Source organism: Rhodofomes roseus, assembly GCF_022264815.1.
Source record: "Rhodofomes roseus strain CIRM-BRFM 1785 chromosome Unknown C8Q71scaffold_10, whole genome shotgun sequence".
In the NCBI taxonomy this organism is placed as follows: Eukaryota; Fungi; Basidiomycota; class Agaricomycetes; order Polyporales; family Fomitopsidaceae; genus Rhodofomes; species Rhodofomes roseus.
This window is the reverse complement of record NW_025952966.1, coordinates 1-9,947: the sequence shown is the minus strand read 5'-3', so window position 1 is coordinate 9,947 and position 9,947 is coordinate 1. Positions and strand designations below refer to the sequence as shown.

The following is a 9,947-nucleotide window of genomic DNA, read 5'->3' as shown; positions in this document are numbered from 1 at the left end:
TGGACCGGAGCGAACAGCGAAGTAGTCCGAAGACTAGAAGCGTAGCGTCATGGGGTTGGGCCCATGCTAAGGTAGTACAACGGTCAAGCGCAAAATAAAGGAAAACAAACGTTGACGTAACACTTGCCACACTCCGAATTGCCCTCTCGGATGTGAAGAGCCTTCTGAAGATATTCCTTGGCCTCGTCTAGACGACCCATCCTAGTGTACATCGCTCCCATTGAATTGTATGAGATGGCGAGGCTGGCCTCCGGGCACCCAATACGCAGTTTGACTTCCAAGGCACGGAGGTGCAGCCTTTCTGCTTCCTCGTATCGATTCAGACCGATGAATTCACTGGCAAGTTTCTGGGCCTCGGTAGCATCGGCTACTGCTTGTGCAAACAGCTCGCTTTCTAGCGGAGTGCGGAATTGACTCTCGGAGTAAAAGGTCATCGGTGACCAAGGAGTGGCCATGAGGGCAGTGAAGCGCGAAGGGTGTGGTAACGATAGTTGGTGCGGAACTTATACAGTCTGTCTGCCGGGCAAATAGAAGCAAAGTGCTCCCCGAGGCAACCTAAGGACGGTAAATGGACGCTCGAGGCTCATCTCGAGCGGAACACACACTCCGCGCTCGATGCCGTCCCTCTCGACTCAATACGGCGCTTCTTCGTGCGATCCCAGCGTTTCATGGATGCGTACCGCCGTGGACTGTCGGGTAAACAGGCGGCTTGGGCAAGCAAGAGATATCGTGGTCACCGTGTGCTTCTGCAGAGTATCCTTGATGAGCTTGAGGAAGCCGGCATAGTTGAACTTGAATGGGTGTGAGCAGCATTTTCTAACATTACCTAGTATGTTATCTTGATCTTGGATACAACTTTCTTGTCTGACTCGGAGCTTTGCTTGAGTCGAGCATTGTAAGTTACTGTCCTCGCGTTCTGTACAGTCCCAAAATTTAGCCACGATTGGGACTTTATACATGTAGACGAGGGTTGGGGTTTGCGCGCCACACACGTATCATCTCGCAGGCGCGGATATGTAGTCGTCGAGAATGCCCAACGTGGCCCACGCAACGTTCGCGTGTTTCCCTAGTATAGGCAGATGGTGTCATCGCTACATGCCTACGTCTGCTTGCTTCCATTCCTGTATGGCATATACTTAGCTATATATGCGCGTTCCTGCTGTCCAAGGAGCCGTGTTTCTATCACCAGAATATCTTTTTTTTTTTTTTTTTTTTTTGGATGGCTTATATGAACCTTGGCAGGCGACAATAGGTCGTCCCCATTGGTCCAGCCAGCGTGCGGGCTGCGCCCGCTAATGCTTACCAGGGAAAAATGCTAATTTACGCACGGCTCTTACGGCCAGTGTGGGGCTCAGTTACCCGGGATCTTCCTCGATCCTACATACTTCCGGGTCAATACCCACTAAAACCCGCGGGACTAAAGTCCAGTCTTCCGGTAGGCCAAGTTCGTCACCGACTATCGCTGTCCATGTGGACCAAACGAGTCGTCTCGAGACTGTTAGCCGTCCGAAGCTCCTCCTGGTCGCCACCAGGTCGAGCTGTAGCCTTCTATTCAGAGAGGCGTACCATCGCTGTATTGTAGCGGTAGGGGAGTGTTGCCACTCTGGGTCATCCTCATGTCCGATCACTCGCTCACAGCGTAGTTTCCAGATGAGGTACGCTGCCTCCGACACCAGGATCCTCCATAGGCGAGCGAGGGGTTCTCTCGGCTTTTCGCCTACTCCTCGAGGGTAGCGGCCTAGGCCTGCTGCCAGGGCGTCCTCCAGGGACGGTGTCCGCCATGTCTTGGATCTTCTCCTCCATGCGTTTTGGGTGAGTTTCCAGATCAAAGCCTGGCCCGTGGCAGTACATTCAGTTAGAATGTGTCTCAAAGTTTCTCTGCACCCGCACGTTGGGCAGTCGGCTCTCTCTTCGTAGCCCGATATGTGTGCCCAGAAGGGGCCAATCTTGTGGGCTTCATGCATGCCTTTCCAGAGGAAGTCAACAATCTTCCTATGGAAGTCTTTATGTCGTATGCTCGTCCACAGTTCTGCCGTCGTCGCGGCGCGCAGCCCGGGCCCCTTCGAGTTGTCAGTTGTCCGCTGAACCTGTCCGGCTGTTCGTGGGCGGTCCTGCACCCGGAGTCGGTCCCGTATTCCTCTGTACGCTATTGCCTGGGTAAGCGTCGACAGCTTCGCGCCTGTCAGGTCGAAGGCCTTGTCGATTGACAGGCGGATCATGGTGGTTGTCTGGGCTAGGAACTGCTCTTTAGCCAGGTCGCAGGCATTGTTCCGTATCGTATACTCAGCGCTGTTAGAGGCTTTACCGAAAATGGTCGGCGCGCATCGCTGGCGGAGTTTGTTCACCAAAGCCCTCAGAACCTGGCTCCCTGCGATTCCAATCCAGCCTCTGTCCTCCCATCGTTGGAGGCGTTCCGTCATGTCTTTTGCCAGGGCCTGCGTAGACAGGATGATTTTAAGGGGGGCGTCGCGGGGCGTGCCTGTCACCACTTTCAGGGCTGCGACCGCTTCTCCGATGGAGTGACTCGTCACTGGGATGACATCAAAGGGGCGCACGAGCGCGCCCCTACCGGCGCGTCCGCCGGCCTCGGGATAGAAGACGAAACCGTAGTCCAGGGGCATTGGCTCGGCCCCTCGGGGGAGGGACGCCCTCTGTATAGGGCCGACGACGTAAGCCGTGACTGCCTCGTCCTCTACGATGCGACCGCGTCTAGCCCTGATCGCCGGAGGTTCGTCGTGAACGTTTGGGTCAACGAAAGCTCGGAAAGCTTCCGTGACATGTCCTCTACTGGTGAGGGACGGGTCGAAGGTTATGTCACCCTGGGCCTCATCCAGGGCCTTTATGTTCTGTTCCTTCCTTCTTCGCGTCAGGGTTAACCCATCCTTCGGGGACACCAGGTCGGGATGCCATTTCGGTTGCACTTGGGCTAACAAAAAAGCAGCAGCCTTGCAGCAGTTCATTGGGTTCTTGCAGCCACGGGTGGAGTCAGACCTACAGAGGTCGCAGGCGCATTCCTCCGGAACAAAGTCATTTGACATGGCTCTTGCGATGTTGTAACATTCGCGCCGGGCCAGCGGCAGGAGATCCGCAACCAAACGTACGTCATGATTGTCTCGCAGGCAGTCACTGACTCTCGTGTTGTTCAGGGAGCGGAGCTTTTTGGATGGTTGTGTTTCCTCGCCGTCGTTAGCATCCGCTTGAGATACTTCGGCAGAGGTGAGCTGTTATGTACAGCGGGTGACCAGGACTGCAGGAATGTATTGAGCTGCGCGCTCCGCCTGATTGCGCCAGCGTCCTTTGACACCGCTCGACCGAGTAGGATGTCGACTGCGTAGGCCCACCGGGGCCTGTCTTCGGTGAGTGTTAGGTACCGCTTTATCCACATCAGATCAATCGCCTCGTTCCTCGTAGCAACATCGAGTAGGCCGAGGCCGCCCTCCACAATCGGGCGTGTTAGTGTGGACATCGCCACTGGAGCCGTAGTCGCTCCGTCCCATACAAACGCTCTGATCTTTGATGTCAGGGCTTCTTCCACCTGCTTCGGCATGCCCTGGACAGCCGCCAGGTATTGTGTCATCCCTCCGGGACCCATCTGAACAATGTGGCGTTTGCCCGTGAGGGAGGGGTGGCACTTTCCCCATCGCTCCAGGAAGCGGTCCACTTTCAGCAGGGTCGGTGTCCAGACCGCTACGTGGTCTACCTTATTACCGATCCACGCTCCTAGGATGCGTACCGCTTCGCCATCCATTGCGATTCTTACATCCCCTGGTATCGTGTCTTCCGGGCGAGCGGGGTTGATGCACCTCGATGTGAGCAGGGATTCCCGGTACTCACTCGATCCTACAGGGATGACCTCTGTTTTGTCACCGTTATATTTCGCTCCGGAGGCCACACACCAGGACTTCAAGATGATCCAAAGTAGGCCCCAGCTATCGTGTTCACACAGGAACGCTGACGTGTCGTCAGCAAAGAGCGTAGCGATTAGTTTTTCGGCAACACCTGGGATTCGGAAGCCTCTCAGCGACGAGCGTCTGAGGGCGCAAGCCAGTGGTTCGATGGCTATGTCGAAGAGCAGGCATGATAGCGGGTCACCCTGACGGACCCCGCGTATGACTCGGAATGGTGAGCTCATTTCGCCGTTGACGATCACCACCGTTGTTGCGAACTCATACAAGCTGCGGATGCGTCTTATCAGGGCAGCTGGGAGGCCGAATCTCTCTAAGACGCGCCAGAGATAGTCATGTTTGATTTTATCATACGCCTTCTCCTGGTCGAGCACTACAATCGCGCCGTTCTCCTCGGTTGCCTCAGCGTAGTCGACCATGACACGGCACATTTGTGTCTGGTCAGTGATCAGCCTACCGGGAACAAAGCCCGCCTGGTCGGGGTGGATAATCTTTTGGGCCTCTCTGCCTATTCTTCCGGCAAGAGCTCTGGTGTATACTTTATAGTCAGAGTTGAGTAGCGTGATCGGGCGGTAGTTCTCGATGATGCGCTTATCCTTTTTCTTGTATAGAGGGCACATCCATCCTTCAGCGAAACCTGTTTGGCTGCTGACGCCGTACCTGTCGATGTCGCAGTATAACATGCGCATGAAATCCAGGCAGTTGAATTTGTGTTCAGATCGAGACGTGCACCATGTCCACCGTTCGTGAAAGGTAAGCCATAACTCGTATGGTAGGCCGTCCAATCCAGCAGCCTTGCCAGGGCCAGCTTTCTTGATCGAGTCGAGGATTTCATCCTCTGAGAGGGCCAGGGCCAGGGTCGCCGCATCGTCTTCTGGGAGTGGTGTCCCAACTCAGTGATGTCAGTTTAAGTGCATCTACTTTCATTCATTAATGAATTAAACCCTGGATCTGATTTACACACTTTTGTACCCCTGTTAATCTAATCCTAATCCAATACAGTCTTGATCCACTGCTAAGTCATGTCCTAAATCTGAGTGCATTACAAATGCATTAAGGAGGTCCCTTAATACATCACTTATACACCACTAATACACTGTTGATTCATGTTGAATCTCTAGTCTTAATCCTCATAGTACTTAATGCACCACTAATACACTACTGATACACTCTCAACACACTGGTTAAGTCAGTACAATCCACAGCTTCTACCTGATACATTACTGATACACTTGTGATCCACTATCTGAGCCAGTGTGATACACTTGTAATCTACTGTCTCAGTCAGCATAATACACAGCCACTACCTAATACACTATAGATCCACTTGTAATCCACTGTCTCTACTATCTAAGTCGGTGTTGATGTACATGTGCATCCCAAATACACAGGCTTACTGCCTTGGTATACCACATTCACACTGCATCAAGTCTAAGCATGAACTCAATTAACACTGGATCAAGTCTTAAGCCATCAGCCTAGAGCAATATCTGATACACCAAAGCCAATCAATGATCCCCTCCAAAGTCACTCCAAATCCACCGAGTACCCACCCCAGTCCACTACGAAACCACCTCCTAAACCTACGCGAATCACCGAAGAACAACTACTAATCCTTAACAAATCCACTACAAATCCACTACGAAACCGCCTCCTGAAACTACGTAAATCACCGAAGATCAACGACTAATCCGTAGCAAAGCCACTACATAGCCACTCTACTAATCCAGTAACAAAGCCACCTCCGAATCGTAACTACATTAACTCACAGCATAACCCTCGCATAGTATCATCCGCGACGTACCCTACCAGCACGACGACGTACAGTAGTCGGTCCTGTGCAGTGTACAGGGCTACAGTGACGATCACTGAATGAGTCCATATGAATCCATGCCGGGGAGACCCCCTAGTGCGCGTGCATAGGGTGGTGGCGACGAGGACTGGTAGCGAGAGCGTAAGCTGTGGTAGCGGAAGGCCAGGAAGGCAAGAGAGCATACAGGAGGTGGGTATCGCTGCAATGGAGACGCCATGGGTGTCGCGCAGTGGAGGTAGGACAGTGACCTCTCATCGTGATGCCATCCCGTCGGGCGGCGAGTCGCACGGTCGGGGCGGTACGATGAGCGACGTTGCTTGTACACTTGGGGAGGAGACCCTGACGTTGCTCGGTGCAGTGAGCACTGTTGCTAGCGGTGGCAGCGGCTTGATGATGTGGACCGTACCTCTTACTCGCGATGGCGGGCTGGACGACAAGGCCGGTCTATGCGGTGCCGGGGCTGGCTAGCGCGGACTCAGCTGGGATAACAGGTTACTAGCACATAGCATCGCAGATGAGCATGTAGCGGATAGGAAGGTTGGTCGGGGGAACACTCACTGGTCGCAGGTGTGACGGGATTACGTTCGGGTCGCAATCGCAGCATCCCGTGAGGTCGGTATCCGATCGGGACACCCATAGTTGTGTCGAGGTTGGCGGCATGCACCTCAGCTGACAAGGGTACATGGTCGGCGCGAACATGTCGAATTGTACTCGCAGTCGACGCGCCGTTGTGCGCCGATGTCGCGCGGAACGACGTTGGAAGGGCTGGACTGAGTGGATATAGGGTGAAGGATGTGCGTATCAGGCGCCGCCGCGTCCAGTTCGGGTGCATCGGGAGACGTGTTGAGCTCGAGGAACTGCTCCCGAGCACATACAGCCGCCGCTGGCTCATCGGAACGAGCACGTCATGACGTGGAGGAGGCGATGAAGTAGCTACCACTCACCTAGGTTGGTAAGCCTGCCAGCTAGTCCTCTCCTCCCTGCCTCACGAAGCGTCACGCCGGCGGTTCGCCTGGTCGTCGGCACGCTCTTGCGTGCCGACTCCTCTCAACGACGGGCTCGAACAGGCAAAGGCCGAGGAGCACTCTTCGCAGTGCAGGCGTCCGTGGTTGTGATGCACGGACCAGAGCTAGGAGGTCGTACTGCTCTGGCCGAGTGTGGTGCGTCGTACGCGCCCTCAAGCTACCGTTTCCGCCTTCAAGTGAGTCCGCCGCGAGCAGGTCGCGCTGGGGGCTGACCCTGTAGACGGCGCGCTCGTGCGTGTATCGCGTGCGGGTTGAGTCGCGCGGCTTTGATTGTCGCTGGAAGCGGAGCATTGCGCGGTCGTGCTGCTGGTTCGTCGATATTGGTCACACTCTGCAGACGAGAAGATGCTCACCTTGCCTCGTTACCCTGCCAGCGGTGTCCTCCTCATCTTCCCCGCTTCTCCAGTCTTATTGCAGCTTGATAAATCGTGGGCGGAGCTGAGGGATGGATCGACACAGGAAGAGGGCACACCAGTCTAGGATAACGAAAGCGGGTGGCGCGTGTCATGTACGTCTTGTGTCTTCCAGTGCACCACGGATAAGCCACATGGCAGGCGGAGAAGCAGGGGTATGTAGCAGCGTCGCGCCGATGGCTCGTCCGGTGGTCAGCCCGTGGCATAGGCTGCCCCTCGACATGGTCCGCAGCTAGTGAGACTGTCGCTGAGTTTCGAGGTGGCCTGCCGGCACATGGATAGTGTCCATAAGTTGTGGTTGTCGAGCCGAGGTAGCGCGTGCCGGCGTAGTCGCACCCAATAGAGGGTCATACATTGGGCACGCAGGAGGCTGGCGGAGCGACGGAGCCAGCGGGAAAGATGCGAGCTCGAGGATCTCCAGGGTAGCATACGAGATGGTTGAACGCGGCGCGCGAGGTGCCGTAAGTACAGCATGCACGACAGCTCGAGATTGCATCGAAGGTACAGGCTGCGTCAGAAACAGCGGCCGAGACTGCATGTCTGGTCGTATCGACGAGGAGAGGGATGGGAGTAACTTCAACGAGACTTTACAATGATCACACTTGCGAGTAGGTAACACGTTTGCGTCGACTGGCCACCATTAGCCCTGGTTCCCTCCCCCTGTCCCAAAGTCAGCGCGATCAGACAAGGCAGAAGGAGAGACGTACAAATCGCCCAATGCTTTCCCCGCAAGATCGCCATTTGCCCTGGGCTCAGGTCGAAGTCGGAGTCCAGGACGCGCGCCCCTAGAGTCGACTCCCAGTCGGCGATGCTGATCCATTCGCCTTCATCGCGCGTCCAAACGAAGCACGACGTCGCTTTCCAGCCACGCTGCCGACGGGAGCGCAGAGGAATAGAAAAGACCGGCGCGTTGTGCAGAGGGTGGTCGGGGAGAGTGGGGCCGTGTTTGCCGTAATCGACGATGCTCCAGGAGGAGCGCTTCATCTTGAGGTTGGAGACGTTAGACGACGAGAAGACGACAATACAGAGAGTCTACCTGGCTCTCCGGGCGAGCCGATAAGCAAGGAGCGAGGCAGATCCAGTCACCGTCGACGGCGGTGACTAGACAGGGCCGTAGTTTCTTCGATACGTGGTATTCACCCGAGTGACGCGCGAACCGTCGGCTTTGCGGTGAGTAGAGGACGAGGAAAGGGGCGGCGCAGAGATAGAAGGACATGGTAGGTTGTAAGAGAGGAAGCTGGGCGAGAGCAAGAGGCGCGGTCTGCTGAAAGCGACTGGGCGGGAGGAAGAGGCGCGGTCTGCTGAAAGCGACTCGGCGCGAGATGGAGAGCAGCGGCGCGACTAGGCGCTGCGCGGAGGTAGATAGTTAGTGCGCGGAGGTAGATGGTTCGGACAGTCGCTGCGCGGAAGTAGATGGTTCGGACAATCGCTGCACGGAAGTAGATGGTTCGGACACAGGTGTAGACCCGTGAAAGCGGGAAGGCCACGCCATCCAGGAGGCGCCGCTTTCGCGTCGGTACGTACGGAATTGTTGGCGACCAGAGTAGAAGCATAGCGCGTGAAGCGCGTATTGAGTGTTGCGTCCGCATTCCTTAACATCCCGTGCACGGTCTGGGTGATATTGCGGAGGGTGAACGCGCGCGGACCGACGGAGCTAGTAACATTGATCAGAGGAAGACGTTGGGTATGAGAGAGTTCGGGGGCGGGTGGATGGGGAGACTGGTTGGCCCGCTAGTTTGAATAGGCCCAGATGGGCGGTCGGCTTATATTGAAGCGATGGAATGTTTGTTTCATCAGTGCCAGTAACCATCGGACAACACCTTTGTACAACCTCGATGCGCTCAGCCGCGCAGCGCGCAACGCATGCATCGTAGGCCCACACGCCGGACTGCACTGTCGCCGGCTCACTCTCACTGCAATGAGCTATGATCTTCGCGTGTGGAAGACTTCCCTTCACCCTCCTGGTGCGGTTGTTCGGTCACGACCTGAGCAGGACAGGATCAGTCGTTTGTTATTGCATAATGCTTGATTCACCTTAGCATAATCCCATTTCTCTTCGTGGTCTCTTCGTGTGCTCGCGAAGGCGTTCGCACACTGTAGACTCATCTTGCTGAAGATATCTGCCTTCTTCCTCGCATACGCTTGCGCCCCGCGCGACAACATCTGCTGCGTCGAGACCGCCTCCCACGCATTTGACATGTTCTTGAAGCCGAGGATCGTCCGCTTGAACTCGGCATGAAGTTTGTTCACTTCTTCGTTCGCTCGGGTCATCTCCGCCTTGGCTCGGAACCATTGCACGCGATCAACTGCAAACATAGCTGTCAGCATGCTACGACGTCGCCAGGAAACCACGTTCACTTACCTTCGAGTTGCCAAGCCTCAACTTGCACCCCTGACCTCCACGGAGGAACCACCGTCCATATCCAACTCTGCTCCTCCCGACTATCTCCAAGCTGACGTGCTTTGTTCCAATTTTTGCCCTTGAGATCGGTGTCAAGATTGATCCATGGAAGAACGTCCGACTCCTCGCGGCTCAGCGCGATCAAGCGGTCGCGGTTGTAGTTGTACATCCCAGCGATGTTACGCGTCCGCGCGACTGCGGCATTAACTTGTGATTGTGAGCGCGTGTTGTCCTTCTGGCCCCTCGCGTGCTTGCGCTTGTCGAGCAGGAAAGCACCTTGATGGTTCAGCGATTGCTTTATGCCGTCCAGCAGGTCGTGAGCATGCCCCACGCGGATACGGCGTTCGACGGTGGCCAGTGCCTGCAGTCCGAGGTCGTCGCGCTCGACGG

General features: G+C 55.7%; 5 protein-coding genes across 5 annotated transcripts; 1 reads left to right on the top strand and 4 right to left on the bottom strand.

Annotated features, from left to right (window-relative positions):
• Positions 1-572: 572 nt before the first annotated feature.
• C8Q71DRAFT_708123 (uncharacterized protein) lies at positions 573-806 on the top strand (the record flags this gene model as incomplete). Its single annotated transcript, XM_047920598.1, has 1 exon — positions 573-806. A coding segment is annotated over one exon (234 nt), but the record flags the coding sequence as incomplete, so codon positions are not given.
• Positions 807-1,200: 394 nt separating this feature from the next.
• On the bottom strand, positions 1,201-2,621 carry C8Q71DRAFT_834910 (uncharacterized protein; the record flags this gene model as incomplete). The annotated part of the gene is made up of 1 exon (XM_047926419.1): positions 1,201-2,621. One exon carries the CDS (start codon positions 2,619-2,621, stop codon positions 1,356-1,358), a length of 1,266 nt encoding a protein of 421 aa, XP_047778699.1. The 3' UTR covers positions 1,201-1,355.
• A 39-nt stretch (positions 2,622-2,660) lies between these two features.
• C8Q71DRAFT_695047 (uncharacterized protein) lies at positions 2,661-3,167 on the bottom strand (the record flags this gene model as incomplete). The annotated part of the gene is made up of 1 exon (XM_047919904.1): positions 2,661-3,167. A coding segment is annotated over one exon (507 nt), but the record flags the coding sequence as incomplete, so codon positions are not given.
• A 4,546-nt stretch (positions 3,168-7,713) lies between these two features.
• On the bottom strand, positions 7,714-8,719 carry C8Q71DRAFT_42911 (uncharacterized protein). The gene is made up of 3 exons (XM_047918498.1): positions 8,193-8,719; positions 7,864-8,140; positions 7,714-7,816 (listed from the first exon to the last, which is right to left on the bottom strand). Exons 1-3 carry the CDS (start codon positions 8,370-8,372, stop codon positions 7,797-7,799), a joined length of 477 nt encoding a protein of 158 aa, XP_047778697.1. The 5' UTR covers positions 8,373-8,719; the 3' UTR covers positions 7,714-7,796.
• A 390-nt stretch (positions 8,720-9,109) lies between these two features.
• Positions 9,110-9,942, bottom strand: C8Q71DRAFT_707931 (uncharacterized protein; the record flags this gene model as incomplete). The annotated part of the gene is made up of 2 exons (XM_047920585.1): positions 9,110-9,474; positions 9,519-9,942. Coding segments are annotated over 2 exons (789 nt in total), but the record flags the coding sequence as incomplete, so codon positions are not given.
• Between the last annotated feature and the right edge of the window lie 5 nt (positions 9,943-9,947).